This window comes from Melopsittacus undulatus, chromosome 12 (genome assembly GCF_012275295.1).
Source record: "Melopsittacus undulatus isolate bMelUnd1 chromosome 12, bMelUnd1.mat.Z, whole genome shotgun sequence".
NCBI lineage: Eukaryota > Metazoa > Chordata > Aves > Psittaciformes > Psittaculidae > Melopsittacus > Melopsittacus undulatus.
Genome location: NC_047538.1, coordinates 15,251,060 through 15,272,154, shown reverse-complemented (window position 1 = coordinate 15,272,154; position 21,095 = coordinate 15,251,060). Strand labels below are relative to the sequence as shown.

Sequence of the window (21,095 nt, the reverse complement as noted above, 5' to 3'; positions counted from 1 at the left end):
TGGGCAGCAGACAGTTCTCTTTTAGAAGGATAAGGCCCAGGACATGGAGGCTAATAGAGGCAGATGCAGTATCACAGGACCAACAGCTCTCCAAGGGATTTAAACCAAGCAAGCACCCACTTGAATGCCTAGAAATAATCATTTTGCAGTGAGATTCTAACTAGCATGTCAGGAGATTAGAACCTGGTTCTAGCTTTAGATGTGATTTTTGTCCCATCTGTGTAATTCTTAGACAGCTTCATCGAGTTATTTAAACAGGCATGGTAGGAAAGAGTGAGAAAGGAACTAAGGGAAGAAGTCTGAATTAGATGCAGACAGTTTAATTTATCTCAATATAACTGTAAACTCTTATTTATTAAAAAAAAAAATAAAAAATACATCATTCCTTGCTCCAAAGAAACACTTTCCAAAGGAAGAGGCCAAACTGGGAACAAGAGACAGAATGTATATTAAAACCTCACGTTTTCTAACTAAAGAGTTGGCAGGACTTACATGCCCAGGGGAATCAACCCCTCATCAGACATGCAAGCATCCACCCATCATACATGCATAGTTTGCTGTTTTGGAGACATACCACAACATACATAATAGCAGAAGCAGCCCAACAGAAAAGTATTTCTAAGGGAACTGAGAAGAAAACTGGCAAGAAGAGACACTTTTTTAATGCCAAGTGGATATTACACTCAAAATAGCTTTTCCTCATTTCACAGCAGCTGATGCAACACAAATAAATAAAAGCCACTCTGAAAGATGCAAACAAAAGCATACAGCATAACCATCACAAAATTGCAGGATCCAGTGCATCACTCCACTAAACAGCGCTCTCATGTTCAGAAGAGCACAATGTAACTGGAAAATTGCTGGACAATTCCCTACCTGTTGACCCAACTCAACTCTGCTTACTTTTCTGAACAAGTCTATTCACAGAGAATATATAACTTCTTAATGAGGAATAAGATAGAAAAGTTGGTCAGCCTCTGTGGAAAGGATACCAAATGCAGGTGAGTCACAATAAAGACCCACTGAGAGCACTTACAGTTTCAACAAAGAAAGATTTTTGCACAAACTCATAAAAGGCACCCCAGCCCAACACATGGGATTAGAGTTTGAGCTGCACCTCATACCATGAATCCCTTTTCCGTACTGTGGCATTTCAGAAGTTGAACAAGCAGCAGATCACCCTATGCATGTGTACTGGGCAAAAGGCCTTACAGAATCTACCTTAACAGACTGATCAGGAGGGCAGCTGCCAAATGAGAGACTGAGAACAGCAAAAAAATCCAGCAAAGAGCCAGACAAGAGGCAGCCAGATATCCCAGGAAGACCCAGAGTGACTGTGAGGACCGCTCAAAAGTCACACAGGAAGTGAAGGATGTATTACGTACAAGGGTTGGTGCTTAGTCTAGACCCATGTCTCTCCTTGAGATGGAGTGGCTGCACCTAGTTGCTTATGACACTTAAACCCCCTGTACTTCTCCATTTCTTTTTGCTGTCAAGTGCGTCTGAAAAGGTAAGCCACACAAATTGTTCTTAAAGTCAGGGGTCACAGCAGCAGCCTGCTGCAGCAGCTCCGCAGTCTGGGGTCAACACAGATCCTGGGGCCAGACACTAGACCAGATACAGAGTCTGAAGGAAATGACAGGTGAAGAACATGTGGGTCTGGCAACCACCTGCTCCAGGAGCACTCTGTGGCCCAAAATTCACAAGCCCCCAACATCCATCAAGAGAACACTTAAAAAACCCCATCTAGATAATAAATGAAGAGACAATAGCTGGCTCAGATGTGCATTTATGTTTTATCAGGTATGAATTATAAATCAAACACAGGAGGCTAGAAAAGGAATCATTAATTTTTCAGTTCTTGAACCATAGATACCATGTTCAGTTCTATCTCACTAGCCTTTTCTTGCATTAGCCATGAAAGAAAAATTATTTGGCAGAAGTAATTAGCCATTGTGGAATCACATTCAAACGGAAGTTTAAAAGTCTAAATGTTACCATTAAACTTTTAAAGGCAGACAATGAAGCTTTAGTATGTTTATCTCCATAATTATACATTCACACAGATTTAAGTGTTAAAGAAACAAATGGTCTTGCTGTATGACTCTCCCTTGCATGGTCCAAACTGACACGAGATGGAGAAAAAACTGTAGAATAAACCATATCTTCAGGAGCCCTCTATGAAAGAATGATCTTCATTGAGTCCTGGGCTGATAGAGCTTTAGCCTGGAGTTGGCATATATGTGCAAAACCTCCTCAACATCAATACTACAGTTGTACAGTGACATCCTGCCTCAGTTTCCCTCTTTGAGGAACAGGGATGATAGCACTGATGACCTAATTCACAAGTTATGCTGCTGGAGTCCAGAAGGGGCAGGGACTTCAGCAAAGGGAGTAGCACAGTTCTGCCCCAGTGTAAGAAACAGCCACAGGTAAAAATTTTGCACTTAATTCAGAAGGATTAAGGAAGTTGCCAGAGTACAGAAAGCTTTATGCAGGATTAAAACCTGAGCCCAGGCACTAGGCAGCCCTGATAATAGTGTAACCACAAAATCATATTTAAATACATATACACATGCAAGCATTTTCCCAGCTTTGTGTCTTTTACAGCCTTGCCCTCTGACACAGCAATGGTGTCCTCTGGGCACCTCCCAAAGGGGAATTACACGTATGTAAGTGAGAAAGGGTCCCATGAAGGCTTATGACCACACTCGAAGTTTCCTACCAATAATGGCCCAAATGTCACACAAAAGACCACTATGCTATTTTCCATCTAGTCTTCTTCAGCTCAAGCATTACAGAAGGAAAGCAGATGTTTCCCAGCCTGTTGAAAACATTGTTTATCATCATCAGCCAGCGCAAATTCAATGTCACATGTAAGATCTTGTATCTTATTATCATTGCCATCTTTCTGTCAAATGCCATTTTCTGAAAATATACAAAGATGACACAACCAGAACCATCCCATTTCAAGGGACCAGCCCTTTCACTATTATAAACAAAACTGTCTGCCTGTCCTCCTTCACTATCCCCCAGATTCTTAAGAACATTGTTCATTGAGACAGACTTTTATTCCAAAATTTAACTTTCAAAATGTATATATTATATGAGATGAGGGTATGTTCTCAGCACAGCTCTGCCAAGAGATGAGGTGGTGCTTATGTCCTGATACAGTTCTATATCTGCACATGGACTAGAAGCTCTGTTCCACAATTTAAAGAAAAAACAACAAACAAAAATATATAATAAACCCCACATTGATTTAATGGCCACACCCAGCAACTCCTGTCACTGTAATCTTGCATTGTCTTTGCACTTCGAAATTTGCGGCAAATACTAATCCCCTTGCTGCTGCAGATGCTACAACTTCCATACGTGAATTTGAAGTTAGCTCATCAGATTCAGTGGTTCCATATCTCCTGCTTTTTGACTCATACTGTGTATTAGGAAGCAGTCATTTTGTATACCTCTTCCTACAGAATTATCAAAATTTGGTAATATGAAAAAGCATTCCAGTGCCTGTTGATGCCTTTATTTGTTTTGCCATGAAGACTTGTTAGCCATTTACACAAACTGTGGTATGTGCAAAGCCAGCCTACTTGTGCACCCCTCAAATTAAAAATGATAGAGGCTGTCACTTTGTACAACTGTATTTTAAAATGCACATAGTATGAAGTCTCTTTTTAGTGCTGCATTACTACACAAGTTTGTACCTGGTTCTTTGCAGGGTAACTAGCATGCAGTGTAAACAGAGTTAAAGAATATGGTGAGAAGTAATGACCCTCTGAATTAGGATACTAAATTATAACTATATTATATAACTGATATATAACTTCATTGTAACAGGGTTAGCATGCCCTGTCTGTTCACTGTTACGCCTCTACCTGTAGCAGTTTTCGCTAGCTTTTGTACACTTCTCCATCAGCTTTAAGCATTTAACTTGGTTCAAGGCCAGCTGGAGAAGTTATAACTGAAGGCAGGCAAGAAACAGAACTGATCTGGAGGTACAGACCAGAATAACATTTCTCATCAAACAAATCTGTTACAGTGGTGAGTTCCACTTGTCACCTACATAGCAGATAAGAAAGGAGATAGGATCTTAATGCACATATACAGCGAAGTCTTACTAATTTTAACCAAGGCAACATCAGGACTATATGCCACATAATACCCAAAGAAAGTGAGTCCTGCCAGGCTAAATCCCAGCTCCATCAGAGTGACCTCTGTGAGCTACAGATGTAAAGTCTGTACAACCTCCAAAACTTAACCTAGATTGCAACTTGAACCACAAACCTCACTCAATCTACATTCAAGGAATGACTCATTAGAAATTTGCTTCCATGTGGCCAGGTGATAAGGCAAGACCTTCAAAGAGCAGATGTAGATGTGAGCCTTAAGAACCATACAAGGGAAAAATGAGATGATAATTTAAAAAGGAACCTAGAGTTACTGGTCAAAGTCACAGGTCCGGCCTCATGAAGACCATACAGACATCCCCAAGGCCCCGTTCCACTACTGTGCTTGTAATGTTAAAGAGCAGAAGCCACATTAACAACATGGTTCCAGGGGGAAGTCTTTGGGCAGAGGTTCTAGAGCCCACTGGTGGATACAACCCCAATGGAGGGAGAGTGTGCCCACCTACTCAACTAATGGCTCCTGCTGCTTGGAGCCAAGAAAGTGCATAATCAAAAGCTGGGGTTTGGTAAAACACATGAGGTGGTTCAGCAAGCTGCTGACAGCAGACAAGGGTTAACCACAGTGTTATTAGATCATAACACATCTGGAGAGTCTTACTGCTCGGGCAAACATTAATCTTCAGAGAAAGCTAAACATGCAAAATGAGATCTCACTCATGAGAAAAAAATTGAGAGGGAGGTTATACACAATGAAAATAATCCCAAATAATTTTTGAAACTGAACTTGCTGAAAATGAGGGAGAGGAAGTGTTTTTCCATGAGAAAATACCTGCATCTCCTAGCCAACTGGGATCAGAGTAGGCAGAAAAGTTTTAAGTTGAACTTTTCCATTTTGAAGCATTACTGTGATTGACTCAAGTTTAAATTAAAATGATGCTTGTTTATAAAAATGTCCAAGCTTTCCTTATTCCCAGCACCATACTTAAATTGTGTTGATATAGATATTACATTGGATTATTTCCCTGAAGACATGCAAGAGAGCTAATGTAAATGCCAATTTACTTTTAGGAATCCTGAGAGAGTAAGGTTTTGCCTTGCCTTTATTTATGAAAGCCCTTATATATTTAAGCAGTTTCAAGTTTGCTTTGTTAGGCTCCAACTTAAAAAGTAATTTGTTCATTTAAGACTGTTCTGTGATTAGTTTAGTCTGAGTGCACACAGGGGTTTTCTGGAGAGTAGTCATTTCAAAGTGGCACATGCAAACCTTATTTCCATGAATTACTGAGTAGCGTGCCCCTATGAACACCACCCTTCATCAAAAAATAATGACATCATTTTATATGTGGTTTGACAAGAATCCATATTTCATGTATTCCCATCTTCATATTGCCTGCCCTGCTCCATAGAGCTTCTAGTCCTCCAGCACAAAGGGCAGCATTTCCCAATTATGTGATTTCACAAAGCAGTAAAGTGCATAACAAAATGGTGCATGTGTGTGCTGGTAGCAGATCCTTTGGTGTTTAGATCAAAAATTCAAGAGGTCTTTTTCCTGCACCTGGCTCCACTGTCCTTTGTTACTGGATGATCTCAACACACAGCACTAGAGTACACATATTTCATAAGGATTTCACATTTGAAGTCCACAAATTCTGTGTTTACACCTTCGCAAACAGAAAACCATAGTAACCACTGGGATAGTCAAGTATGGGTTACTGGACAGTTTATACCATAACATCAGTCAAGAGAAAAACAAAGAGTCAAGTACCCACTAATGTCTGTGTAATAGGTTTAGAGCTCAGAATTTGAGGCACTTTGGACAGCTTTGGAGCAAGTCTAGCTAAACTGCATTAGTAATTGTGGAAAAACAATCACTGAGTAATTAAATCCTCTTTCTGGATACAGATTACGGTTTACAGATTTACATAGTATACACCGTGCTGTGGTGTATTCATTTGAATCAATTATGACAATCACTAAGCAGGGATCCCCAAAACCACCTCTCCTATGGTAAAATAAGATTTAGGCTGGCTACATTTTTCCAATCTCCACTATTCCTGGCAGAAGAAGAAGGCAGAATTTCCATTTAAATCTGCAGCATTACTCTTTCAGCCCCCATGCCTCTTCCTTTCAATTTCATTAGCAGCTCCCACTGACAAATGACCAACTAATAGTAGCTCTCTAACAGTGCAGCCAAATTGAATATTACTCTTGAATTAGTGAGAAAGATGTCTTGTATCTACTGGCTCAAATCAAAGGACAGTAAATCAGTATTCTATTTTTGCACTGGTTACACAAAGGTACTACCAATTCAGCTTTTGAGATACTTTTCCTCACTCCAGTATGCCTCTATTTCATGCTCTACATTGGCTTATACCACCTTACACTGTATTTCAGACATCTTCTAATGCAAGGTAAACAGAACGTATGGTTTCCCTTCGTAGGCCTTGAAAGGTTTCCTTGTACACTTAGTAACAGAAAACCTGTTCCAGGTTACCTTTCACAGGTCCCACAGATCCCCACGCCACAGGATCCTACATCTGATTTCAGATAAGAAGCACCCACTAACAGAATAAGTTGTTTACACAAAAACCTTACGTGTGTAATTAACAACTGTCCCAGGCAACGAACCTCAAAAATCAGACCTCTGAAAGACACCATGTGTATGTGTCTCTCAATTTAAGTTTTACTTGTGTTTAGAACAGCAGCATCCCTTAGCTTGCATTACCAGTAAGCCAACTGAATTCCCATGTTGTTGGAGCAATTTTGTAGAGACTGCTTCTATTTATAAAAGAATACATGTGTGGCATTCTTGGGGAAACATTGACAATATTCAAATCAGTATTTTGAAAAGGACTTTAAACAAAAATAGAAAAATATCTTGTACATTCATGTACAAAGGCTGAGAGGCCCACCCTGATCTAATTGAGACACTCACTCATTCCTGTTTCCATACCTCTTTTATCTCTGCTCATTAGGACAAATAGGAAGGAGGTTGTTATTGGCATAAATCACACACTGAACCGCAGCTGTGCATGGCCCATGGACAGGAATAACTTTTATTGCATTAGCTCTTCTGCATTTAAAACTAGATCTACAGTGAGCATTGACATGCCATTCTGATGGCTGCATGTGCATAGCTGTGCATCCCCAGCTGAAGATGTCTACATACGGACTCCCACCAACAAACATGGTTTTCCTTCTCCCTCTCCCAGACTACAGGAAGAAAAAATATTCCTGTTAATAATAAATATCAATGGGGGTTTTCTAAAGGAATTAATTTCAATAGCTTTCAAAAGTGTCCTGTATTGCCAGCTTTGCTGGCCCCTTGGAAGCAGAGATGATAGAATCAACTAGATAAAAGCAGTAGAACTGAGCTCTCTTCCTGCATATTAAAAGAAACCAACACAACTTTTCACACTTCAGCTTAATGGATTTTCCTGCTGAGACTGCCTTTTTATCTTTCATGACAAGTTTGTCTAGATTCTTTTTACAGAAGTTCTATACCAACATGAAACTGCCACAGCTTAAAAGGACATTTCTTTGTCACAACAAGAATAAATATTTTTCAGAAGCTGATAGACATGACAATTGAGATGATTCAGGTCAGTCTGGCAAGCTTTACCTTTTCTGGATCACAAGAAGAGTGGACCAGAAGAACCTGCCGTTAAAGACGCATTTAAGATGGAAAACATTAAGATACCTCAGAAGGCTGAAATGCACTACTTGAAATCACTGTTTATTTGTGAAGTCAGCTTTGAAATTCACTGATTAAACCAACAAACACTTTTTTTGTTTGGTTTTTTTTTTTTTTACACACTCTTTTTCCTCTATATGATGTCATTTACTGTCAGCGAGTGTCTGCTTTTTGAAGCTGCTCCCTACCAGCTCCAGCAATGTCTTGATTTGGCATGTGAGGAAAAAAAAAAGAAATAAATTAAAAAATCTATGAGAAATCCCTGAATACGTCAAGTACTGAAGAACAGTTTAGAAAGTTCAAGAAGGGGGAATTTGTTCTTTTTTACAATTAGCATGACCAACATCAGATGAATCTCTAGAACAGCTACAGACAGACAAGGAGGACAAGCTTTGTGTTGCAAAGATTCCAGAACTTGCAGGGTAGCTGGTGTGACTGATCAGGTAGTAAGAGCAGGAAGCAGAAAAGCAGTGGCGATGTATCCATATGCTTTCACACACACCACAGCAAACCTTGAACTTCTGGCACCACACGTCACAAGCAACTTCTATCAGAGGTACACCACATCCACCAGCAGTCTTCAGCAAGTTACTAGGCAGAGGCCAAACCATAAGACAGAATTCATGCTGTTTCATCTTCATATACTGGACAACCGAGCTATGATTTTTTCTTTAATATCTTTAATTTCTCTTTTTTGTGCATCTACACATCAGCATTCAGCTCTGTTTCCTCTAGGCTGGTACGAAATGCACCTGTGTTACAGATGAAGCTCCATAACTTCTGCAGTATAAATTTTAAATCATTTTCTATCATTTGTGCTAACTGAAATCAGAACACTGAACTGGCAGAAGCTCTGAACATCTGGAACTGGAGTTCAGTGAAGTCCTTAAAATACTTTAGGTAAGAAAAACATCTTTGGAGACAAATAAAATTAACTAAAGCAAAGATGATGTTCTATTAGCTTGACCTCTGCTAGTGACTAAACAAACCCAAGTCAAACCCACAGATGATGCTTTTCCATTTTCAATATATGAACATATACAAGTCATGGGAAGATGAGATCTAATAAACAGTCCAAGAATCTAAGGTACACATATATTTCCACTAACTACCATCTACAATGGCTACTACAGTTTTGAACTTTAAAATGCTATTACATATTTATTTTAGGGCTATTCTAGTGCAGGTTATGATTTAAGAAGTACAATTGTCATAATAGAAATGTATCTGAATTCATATTCTGGTAACCTGGATGTTTCAGCCACTGCTGAAGTAACATGTAACACTACAGTAACATGATACACAAATGTGGAGGGAATACCACCATTTTTTTTTAAACATTCATGAATAAACCCAAACTTTCAATCTTGCTAAGGTAAATCCACCAGCTCTGCTACTGAGTTCAGCCATGCTTTCTCCTTCTACCAGCTGAATAGCAGGGTACAGACTATTGCTCTTATTTTCTTTCCACTCCTATCGTGACTTCAGCTTCAGCTGCTCTTCTACACCAATTTATGACTCCTCAGTTGTTTCCTGAATGTTACTGGTATTAAATTCCCCTGTGCCACAGACTGCATTAGAGTGCCAATGTGCATGTCTATGAAGTATGCTTATGATTACCTCCCATTTATGACTTCTAAGAACAAAGCTGAAGTCTCATTTTCAGTAGTGACTGAGTGAGTTTTCACCTTATTTGTGCTTTCCCTTAACCCAGAAAATTACCCATTTCATTATCCTGTTGAAGGGAATAATATAGCAGCATTACTACCATTTTATCAAAGAAGTAGTAGCACCTGGACCTTTGATGTGAATTATGTGTTTCTGCTGTGCTTCAAAAATGCTCAAGTGCTCGCATGCTGCTGAAAACACAGTCTGAAAAAGGGTATTTTATCAGAAATTTCTAGTCTACAACATTCAGTGAGAGAATCAAGAGCTTTTTTTTCCCTCCTTAATAATAAGCCACAGTTTTCCCCTACAACCTTATGCTTTTAGCTTGCTGTGTAATCTACAGATACAGGCACTGCAGCTGCTAAACTTGGAGGCTTTCAGCAATAAAAAAACTACAGTAAGTAGCACAATTTAAACAAGTGAACTGTTAGCTCAAGAAAAATTATAGAATCATTTAGGTTGGAAAAGGCCTTTAAGATTGCTAAATGAAACAGCTCATTGGGTGACATGCTTTACAGCATTATGCTTACTGACAGTTAAGTTGCATTCTCTATTATTACTAAAGTTAGACAACCTAAAATAAGGCAGGAAGTTCTCAAAACTCAGTTCTTTGAATGAACGCATCATAGCAGTTGCCAGTCCAAGGTGTAAGAGTCCAGACTTCACTGAAATAGGTTAAATTGCTATCTCTAACAAAAAGCCTTATGAGAAACATGAAGAAAAATAGTTTGGGTAGAAAAACGTTCATGTCTGTTACAACTGAATCATTCTGGATTCTTGCAATGTTAAGAAAAATTGGTTTTGCCTTCATAATGCCATTTGATTTCATGTAAGTAAATTAATCTAATCGTTATATATTGACACATCCCTTCATAATGCTTGCAGTTAATGCTTGTTTACCCCTCCTACTGTGACAAATTAGACACCTACTCACATGCTTGTATTTATTATTAAAGGAACACACATGGAGAGTTAAAAGCCTGTGATAATACAACTGCAATATTTAGCTGCCTTTCCAGGCAATAATCTTGATAGCTAAATAGTTCAGTTCCCCCTCATAAATCCAGAAGGAATATAACAGTGACACAGTGAATCCTAAATAGCTAGATGAGGAAAAAGAAAAAAGGAATTTACCCAAATTACAGTGTATCACTGATCCATACTACCATGAACTAACAGTGGGTACCGTGTATTTCAAACACTCTATATGCTGCCATTTAGCAAAGCTGTTTGGACATAAGCTAAAAATAAAGGCTATACTGCTAAAAACTAACCCTGGCCTTCAAGTTCAAAGAGCTTTTCATCTAGCAGAAGACACTTAACAACATGTGGCTTGAGCCCACAAACACCTAGGGAGAAAGCCCAGTCAGAACCTCTGGTTTTCATACCTGTTACTCAGAAATGTTTGCAGTGCCCTACAAGGATTGCTTTTTCTATTCAGTAAGTGGTTTGTTAAAAGTTATTATTCAAATTTTCCACATACATTAACCTTCATTATTCAGTTCCACTGCACTGAAGTTGCTTGTGTCCCTGATAATCCCACTGAGCGGATATGCACCCAAAATTTGATATCCAAGACCCAGGAATCACCAGTTTCACATATTGATGCACAGGTTAGTTCATTAACAGACAAAGCAGCCTTAAAGCTTAAAAACAAATAAGGAATTAATAAACACACATGTAAATCTTCTGCTGATAAAGTTCTTGCGCTATGAAAGTAAGCATGGATTGATTCAATAACACTGCTTAGAGAAATTTTAGACCAGTACCTCAATTGCTGCATGTCAGAGATCTACCCAACAGCAAAAGAGTTGTGCAAATCAACACCCCTGAAAATTCAGGTCTACCTCCTCTGCCTTTAATAACATATCCCAACAAAAAGATCTTCAGAGACAAACTGCTGCTTGTGGAAAAAGATAAAAATGGGAGATGCTTGGGAAAGAGGAAAATACCCACTGTCACGTAAAAAGACACTGATCCCATGCATAGTATGTGCTTTCATTCCAAGACAAAGATAGATTTTGTTAGAACTGCTCAGGGTAAGAGACAACAGCGATTCCATACACATTTATCTGAGTATTTTTGAATGGACAGGACTCCAGATACTGCCTGACAACAGTTGCTCAATTATGTGTTACTTTTATTACACACAAGACTTGGCAGCAGCAGAGAACGTATGTCTGGGACAGTCCTCAGAAAAAATTACTAACACTTCAAGATGCACAGGCCAAGTTACAATATGGAGAGAGCCTAAAAATACTTCATCTTGCATGTAATTATTCACTGATAACAGAGGGAGCAGAGTTAAGTTAGAGATCTGGTAATAGACTAAAGCAAATTGCTTCTTCCGTGCAGTAACAAATCCTAAAGCAAACATGTCAGTTGATGTCCTGCTGCCAAAAGGATGTTTCAACAACAACTGTGTTACCCAGAAAGTCTTGTATCACTAGCAATTTGTAGCTCCACATTGGAAGTATCATGTGAAAACAAACATACAACTCCCAAAATAACCTGAGCATGCATTCATTTCTCAAGGTGCAGGAAAAACAAATGTTTGCATTAAGATCCCACCTTTATATTATATTTGAAAAGCATTCACATCACCTGTGTCAACCAAGTTCATCCCAAAAGCCAATTTCAGCCTTGTTTGCCCACGAGCGCCAAACTATAATTAGATGCCCAAATGATGAATGATGGGCTTATATTTACACCAGTTCTTGGGGCTTGCACCAGTTCTTGAAACAGTTCAATATCCTGAAAGGATTTACCAGCACTTTATATCAAATGCATTAAAAACAGGCAATGACAAATCAAGTCACATTTAAGTCAAGAGCATAACTCAAGTGTCAAAATCTGTTCTGATTTAAAGAAACTGTTAGACAAAACAACATTTGCATTTTATTCTGGAACCCTACATTGAGATTATTGTGCCAGTAATGAACATTTTGAAACATGAAGAATCATGTCACAGCCAAACCAAGAAGCATAAGGACACGGGCACAGACACATACTCCCACTGTTTGATAGCTTTCTGCTTCTAATAGCTTCGGTGGGTTCAGTTTAAAATTAGCAATGGCAAACCAAGGGAAACGGTTTCAAAATAAACGAAACAATAAATCTTAATATCCAACAGCGTTGTTTTCTCCTCCCCAAAAAGCGGCTTAGTCAAAGCTCATTTCAGAGCAGTTCTGTAGCATCTCTCTCGAAATACCAACGCCTCTGCAGGGAAGCTGCCGCTGCCCCAGCATAGGGAGGGGAGGCGATCTACATAGCTCAAGTTTACATAAAGGGAGAGGAAAGAGAAAGCTGAAGCACTACACCGCTCACATACTAATAGAACTACAGGAGATCCGCAAGCTGCCCTCCAGAGCTCAATTCTGCATTTAAGCGAGAAAGGAATGAGGGAAAAGGAAACAGGGAAGGGGAAAAAAAGTTTCCTCCTCCCTCTTTCAAGCAAATCTGAATTGGTTCATTAGATCCTCAGGCTTTTAGGGACAGTTACATAAAAACACATAAAATCCGTAACGTTTAGAATAGGATTCCCTCTACTTCGACAGGCGCTGCCGGGTAACCCCGAAACACAGCGGAGACCGAGGGAAAGGCCAGCTCGCCCTCCTGAAGCAAAGGCTGGTTCACGCCTGTCGGCACCAGAGCGGCCGCGGCTGCAGATGCATTTCCCTCCCAGACACCAGCGCTGCCTGCACAGACCGGGGGGAGCGGGGGCTGCCGTTACCGGGCGCCTGTGATGTGCACCGCCGGCAGCTGCAAGGCGTCCGGCAGCGTTTGTGTGCCATGAAATGGAGGATCCGACTGTCAGATACGTTTTATGGCACGGAGCGATCACCAGCCTCCGCAAAGAGAACCAAGGAAGGGATAGCAGGAGGCAGGGATGCAGACAGCGAGCGGGACCGGCAGCGGCAGGGCCTGGAGGAGCTGTCAATCCCCGTCGCCTCCCCCCGCCCGGGCCCCCCTCCGCCGGAGCGGTACTTACGTGAAAACAAAAAATAAAGTAGTCGAACCCACTAATAAGGCAGCTGCTGTAGAGACAGGGATGTATTTAGTAGGTTTAAACCTCTTTCCAGTGCTGCTGGGCATCCTGTAGCTTACACATCACTCTGTAAATCCGACCCGAGAGGAGGGAGCCGGCAGGATGCGGGTCCCTCCGGCGCGGGCAGAGCGGGACCCGGGCGCGGGGCGGGGCGGTGGGAGCAGCTGACCTCCGGCACAGGAAATCCCACCCCCCGCCGCACGGATCCCGGCCCCTTAAGGTAGCGCTGCGGGCGGGGCCGGGCGCGGAGACAGCGTCGGGACCGCGCCTCCCGCAGCCGCTGCTCACGGTGGGGACTGGGCTCCCCTTTCTTACAAGGGCAGCAAGCGAGGAGGTTGTTCCGGACTCCTCCTGGGATGTTAAACCCGTTTTAAGAGCGCTCCGGAGCTCGGCTGCGAAATGCCTCAGCCCTGCGCTGCTGCACTGCCGCAGCCCCCGGTCGCGGCCGGGCTGCCCGGGTCCCTTCCCGCAGGTCGGGGCCTGCAGCAGATTCACAACTGATCAGTTGAACACGAATACAGCTCAGGGAATAAACCCTCCATTCCGTTCAGCTAAACCCGGATTTATAGTATTAAGAGAACTGCTGCACTCTGCCAAATGTAACGGATTGTAGGATGCACACCTCAGTGCAAACAGAACTGAAATGACACTATGTTCTTTTAAAATCCATCCCTTAACATCAAGAGGTGATTTAAGGTAACATCAGAACGCTCACCGAACGGGCTTTCTCGAGAGCACGGTGGGGACGGCTGCTCGGCTCACATCGGAGACACCACCCTGCAGCAACCGGTCAGAAGCAGATTCTCACACGGGAGGAAGGGTTCAAGGGCATCTGGAAGTTCAGAAATGAACACCAGGAGCTGCACCTTGCCCCCTCCCTCCTGCTCTTTTCCCCAGCAGATCCCATTTGCAGCTGCTGAGAGATAAACTATACCACTGTGTAAGGCAACAAAAGCCACATTTGCAGCTTGTTGGGTGTTCTCAGAAGTAAGCTTGCCCTAGAAGGTATATACTCCAGTTCTGTTCTGAAAAGATCTAATTTTCCATTTTAAGAGACCAGATGAGCTCCACAGTCCTAAAGGTATTAAGGACAAACCAAGTAAAACTCACCAAGCAGCTGGCAAAAAAAAGGTAAGCCCTGGAACAACCAAACACCACAAAAAGTGTTCTCTACCCCACCGAGAACAAATGCCAAGTTTTGTCCAAAAGGGATGAAAGCCAGAAGGCAACTTAAAATGAACTCCAGGGTGAGGTTTCTGAGGAAAGGGAAAGAGAACACCTACTTGTTATTTCTGAGTGCCTGGGGGACACTGAATGGTTCCTATGCCTCACTCTCCTTGTCACACCAGCTTATTGAAATAAATGATTCTTACAATCCTTGTAACTCATCAAAAGGTCAACAGCATCACACAGAACTCAATTCCGCATACTGATGTGGAAGCTGCAGATGCATCTATGCTGGCGTATCCAGCTGGTTTAAAATCACATCTCTCCATCACTGTCACCACAGGTTGATGCACACTAACAAGTGGTCTCAAATAGGTGAAACTAGATTTCTTTTCAACAAAACTAAGCTGGAAGGAGCACACCTAATGCACTCAAGTCATCAGTTCAGCACCACTTGCATGACATCAACAGAGGCTTCATGACTTACATCAGTTAAAAAAGCCTTTTTCCTCTCCCCACTCAAGCAACATTCTTGGTGAAAAATTCCAGTGGCAAACAGAATCCTCATTTTTCCACTGATATTTTAAATTGGAAAATGTGACTGTAAGAAGCATTACAGATTGTTTATGAAGTTTGGTTAGTATCCTGTAATGGGAAGTGAGTCTTACTCAAATGTATTTCTTAAGGCTTGAAAAGTAGTAAAGAAGTTGTCCTCAAGTGACAGATCTGCATTTTGAGCATGGACATGCAAGTATCCTTTCTAGGTAAGCAAGAGAAGCAGGAGTTTCTAGCAGGAGTTAGGGAGCAATAAGTTCATTTTAAAACAGATATTTGGAAGTTGGTGCTTTACTTCAAATGTCATTAAGGACAAAGCTTTTCTGGGACAGTAGCATTCCTTTATGTGAACAGAGGAATTATTCTAGAGGAGATTATTCCTACTCTGCACCTCATTTACTCTGTTACATTTTCCTGTGAGGATTCTCACTGCTCTACAAAGCCTGCTTCTCAAATGCAGCTTTGCAAGTGAGTATTCAGTACTCCTGCTCCTTCTACCCTTCAGAATGGTTTTCCCTTTATCAAATGAACTAATGCTTCTCCACAGTCCCACTGTAACAGCCCAAACTTAGAGGATCAATTTTCTAAGCTACTCCTGTTCCAAAAGGATACTCAGCAGCAAGCAACTGCTTTTTTAAAATGTCCTAGCCATGCAGCGCTTCTATAAAGGGACACTAAAGATACTATGTACTCGCACTGTTTGTTATCAGGGCACAAAGAACTGTAGCTTTCATAGAAATGAGTAAGTCACTTCACCAAATATCAACTGATCTTAAAGATCACTGTGCAAGCTGGCCTGGGCTGCACAGTCATCCTGTGGATCAAGACTTCTGCTGTGCAACAGTGCAGTCATGCAGAACCAGCATTTCCAAATGAGGGCTCAGTCTTTCCCTGTTACAAGGCTACAGTGTTAGGCTGAATTGTGTATTCAGATTCTTTTTCCTGCTGCACACTGTAGATTACCTACCAGAAAGCTATGAAGTTCTATAATTTGGTGTCCAACAATTCCCACAGTTCACCTCATTTCCTTCCCACTAATGTTCCAATTCTTGAGAACTGGTCTATTTTCAAGACAGCATAAAGCACTGCTGAGCAACAATCAATCTCACTGTTACAAGGCAAGTATATTTGAAGTCTTGAAAGTTTTGACTTGACCATTGAAACAGTAAGGATGTCTGAGGAGGACTTGACTAAAGCAGAAAAGGCACATCTTCGAGTTGCTATCGTCAGGAGCAAAACCTATAAAGATGTTCAAGGACTGTAGTTTCTGGATTCAGGCTACCTTGTTAGTATGAAGAAGATTTTGGCAGCACCAAAATAAAGAGCAATGGCAGCACGAATTAGGAAAAGACTTAATGACTACCCAAAGAACAAATACAGCTGCAAAGAACAATATAAAAATAATCTGGAAGTATGGCCAGTAACTGCAGGTCTGTTTGCAAGATTTTACTCTGAGGTTTACTCCCAGAGGAAGGGCCATCCACAGCAGCTGTGACAGAGCCACATGCCAGGGTACCATCCTCAAAGCTGTAAGATGAAAGTTACAACAGAGCAAGCACCAAGGAATCTTGATTGCCATCAAACTGTCATATCAAATAATGGCAATAATGTTAGCTGGAATCTTTTCTTGGTCACTGGGCAATTCAGCACCTAACTCATATTAGCTGTTGCCATTAAACAATGACTAGAATAAATAATTCTACTTTTCTTACTAGATTTGCTTGCTACAGTAAATGCACTTGTCAGCTCATGCAGTACTGGTAACCAGTGAACTGTTCAGGGTCACAGCAGACCCTGAAGGACCAGCAATGAGGTGTTCAGTAAAAGCTTTTTTTTCCCCCTCTCAAATTTGCTGTGCTCCATACAGAGCAAATCTGGATTATGCCATGCAGCATGGTGCTGGCAAGGAGTCCAAACAAGGCTAGACAGTTCTGGGTACAAGCCAGGCCAAATATGTTCTCCATTGGAACTTGATCCAATTGGATGTTTTTCATTTAGTTGTTCAAGATTAATTCTTACTAGATATATCAAAACATTATTGCCTAATAATGAATTTTCAGTAGCCTACACAGCTATCCACAGAATGCTCCAGAGTCTTCCAGTGCATATTTTCCATGAGATTGCATTTGCTTAGAACAGAACTCATGTACTTCCAAACTGCACTGATAAGGCATGTCAAGTCGCATTTATTATGAGACTTCAATTATTTTATTTACAGACTGATTCCTAAACCATCCCCACAAGGAACTACTTACATATGAATAATGTAGGCCTCTGAACAGTTCTGAAGATGCATCAATCATCCTGGTTAAAATCATTAATAAAGTGTAATTCTCCACTAGAATGGAGTATCATTCTAAATCATACTGCTGAAACTCAGAGCAAACAGCAATTCATGTACCACCAAACAAATTAAGGTATTAAACCTGATAAGTACTATTTGTATGAAGCAATGTAACTTTGATTATATCTAGAATAGTACTTAAAAAAACCCTCCAAAGGATGCAGAATTTTCAGTCATTTTAATGTTCAATCCATCCTTGTTGACATTTACATAGCTGTAATTGCTTTTATGGAAAAACAGCATTAGAAAACTATACCCTTTTAGCTACTTGAAATGAGGACAGCCAGCCCAACAATAATAGGCAAGAATTTATCACACCATTAGTTCCTCTATTAACTCATAAGTAAATTGCACATCTTTATGAAACAATCAATATCTACAATACAGTGGATCAGCTGGTGTAAATTTGTGAAGACTGATTAGTAATAGCAGCATCAAAAAGCTGGATTTCTCCAGCTTCAAAGTTGAAAATATCTTTAAGACTATGAAGCTCATTAAATAGGTGCAGTATCGGACACCTTCCTCAAGAAGTTTGCTGTACCATTTTTGCATTTTCACTAGATTATAGCAAACTAGTTACATAAACAAGTCTTTCAAATACAAACTGATGTTAAGTCAATGGCTTATGTCTAATGTGATAGAAATGGCCAAAGATATCCCATACCTAAATTTGCATATTGGAAAAATACACCAGTGCTCATAAATTGGATGCATAGCTAGAAATACTAATAACTATCCAACTCTTAAAGGAGGATTTTGCTCCTGTGCTTGTCAGTTTTCACAAATTTAAGAGTTATTTCCTTATTATGTAATTGCACAAGCTGCTTACTTGAGAGAGCACCTTGTTTCACATGAACTAGTCTGAAAAAAATCACTTACATGTACAATGCACTCTACAGCTGATTACTTCAGATTTATCTTCCTCAAGAAAACTAATCTTGATCTGTTGAAGTTAGTTTTCATTACCTCCTGACTGAAAATGATACATTGTCAAAATTTAGTTAAGGATAGTGAAAGACTGGTAATTCCTCTTATTTCCATTTTAAAGAGTAATTCTAGCTAAATCTAATTAGGAAAACCATTAAAGTAAGTTCTAAATAAACCATTAAAAATCCTTTAGACACACCTCACTTTATTAAAAGAGTGCAAGTTTACACAGAGACAAGACCTCAGTAATGTAAGAGCCCTCTGAAATCTGTTTGGCCAAGGGTAAGAGACTAGGCTTGCCACAACACCTTAGGAAACACAGCTTGCTAGAAACGGATAGATATATTGGGAACAGAAGGGCATAAATGAAGATGGCCTCAGAAACTTGATTAGAGAGGTTTGGGTTTGTTTTCAATAATTGCACCACTGTTTAAGGAGTCAGCACTGAAAACTAACGGCAAACTGTACCGGAGATCAGAAAACACTGAGGCAGTTTATAATGTTATCATCTCCCCCACAATCTCCATTTCTACACAAATAGTTGCAATTAGACAGGTAACAAGTGGAGTTTTCTGAACTCTGAATCAGACAGTATTGCCTTTAAACTTTTTCATTAAGTTAGGTGACAGAATGCATTGAGACGAAGCAGCACAATGCAGTCTGTTATGGTAAATCAGAGTTCAGCACAACTCAGGATTAGCCAGAAAGCAGATGCAGCATCCACCTTCTGAACCAGAATGATTCTCAAACTGGGAAATCCACACTCCCGACTGATACAGCTAGTTGGGGCAGTAGGTGCTCTTACAGCATAGATGCTTCAGCATCCTCAGGCTGCAGATGCTTTCTGAACCAAATACTTCTCCAGACATCTACATAAAATACCAAGTGAGAAAAGAGGTGGTACACCTGCAAACCTCACTCTCCTCCTCCTCTTCTGCACAGCCCTATCAGTTCTTTCCATGATGAAGATACACATACAGATCAATCCCTCATTTTTTCAGTTAAAACTGGAAGAACTATTCAGATTTCTATTTTTGCCCTTTACATACAGGTATTTCTCAAGCATGCTGTATCAAGAATACTCATTTACAACATTCTTACATCTGCATAGTGTTGAGAATTTTAATTTTCTGAGGTTTTGGTATCACAGAGAACGCGTGTTTGACACAAGGTACTCTATTACCTATTACAAGGTACCCTAATAATAATTTAGAGTGTTAAAATGCAGCAAATTGGGATGCTTGCAATTTGTGAATATGACATTCAGTATTACTAATACAAGCTTATTCCTTGAGGAAACCCCGTTAGTGTCATCTTCAAAATACTTAACACATAATTTAGAGAAATACTCTGAATTATTTTTTTATAATAAAAGCTTAAAAGTCTATTTTTTTAAGACCTTAAATATCTCTTAAGAAGACACTATTTTGACACTCACGAAATTTAACTATTTCTAAGTTAAATTTGTTATTCAGGTGTCCTCAGACATTCGTTCATCCAATTTTATGCACAGGAAACCTAGTACCAACAAAGGCTGGGTTATTGAGCCTGTCTATATAGCATCTTTCTTTCCCTGAAGCAAGAAGAATTTGTACAAGTTAAACTTTAGCACTTGACAATGCTTTACTAATCTTACTATATCTTCTGATTTTACCGAAAATGGATTAAAACCTCTTAAAAGCACTTTCTGCAAGATTCAGCCATATTCTTAGCACCAACGCTATTGAAGTGAGAAGTGCTTAAAGTGACTTTATTCTCTAACCATAGTTGCATTAACAAAACTATATTCCCCATTATTTTAGTCAGCAATTAAACATGCCAGAAGTTATCATGCCTTGCTGGGAGTAAAAGGCAAAGTAGCCACTATTCAACTGCAGGTGATTAAACAGCCTAGAAATCAATTTGTCTCTAGGGTTCTACAAGCAAATCTCAACAGACCCCTCTAAAGTGAAGAAATTTAAGATTCAGTTAATTTTTGTACTGTGTCTGAACAATGAATTTGATATGTTTCTGCATGATCCATTTTTACTATGGCACAATACTTTCAAACAAATCCAGACATTAATATCACACTGCAGTTATGATCTGAATTTGTTGCCCACAGATTCAGGAACTTCTGCATGACAAGCCAACCTTGTGGTCAAAGGGCTATTACAATTTTTGGGTCAAGTAATTACTTTAAGACTCTTCATAGCCCAGTAAGAAAGGTCAGGTTCTGCCATCTCAATGACCCTGTTAATGGTAAAGATGGTGGGAAAGCAGGAATACCCGCTGATCTAGGCAGGGAGGACAAAATGACACTACATCAGCTAGAACTCTCACTTAGCATACAGAAACCTACAAAAACATTTCAAGGACATCTCTATGTCTCACATAAGAAAAATTATCATTAGAATGACTTAAAACCACAAAACCTTATTTTACTGAGATCAATTTTAAAAATACTTACTGCTTTTTAACTTGTAGAAGAGCACAACTATGGCTTGTAATGTGACCAGAACACTGACTAACCATCCTTTAGTTTAGAAGACTAAGCATTCTTCAGCCAAATGCTAT

The 21,095-nt window shown here is 40.1% G+C and overlaps 1 protein-coding gene across 1 annotated transcript in view; it reads right to left on the bottom strand.

Moving 5' to 3' along the window:
• Nucleotides 1–13,620, bottom strand: part of ZDHHC8 (zinc finger DHHC-type palmitoyltransferase 8) — a 116,858-nt gene extending 103,238 nt beyond the window's left edge. Inside the window, exon 1 of the mRNA XM_031047871.2 lies at nucleotides 13,490–13,620. Coding sequence (XP_030903731.2) covers nucleotides 13,490–13,593 — 104 coding nt within the window. The 5' untranslated portion in view covers nucleotides 13,594–13,620. The remainder of the gene's footprint in view (nucleotides 1–13,489) is intronic.
• Between the last annotated feature and the right edge of the window lie 7,475 nt (nucleotides 13,621–21,095).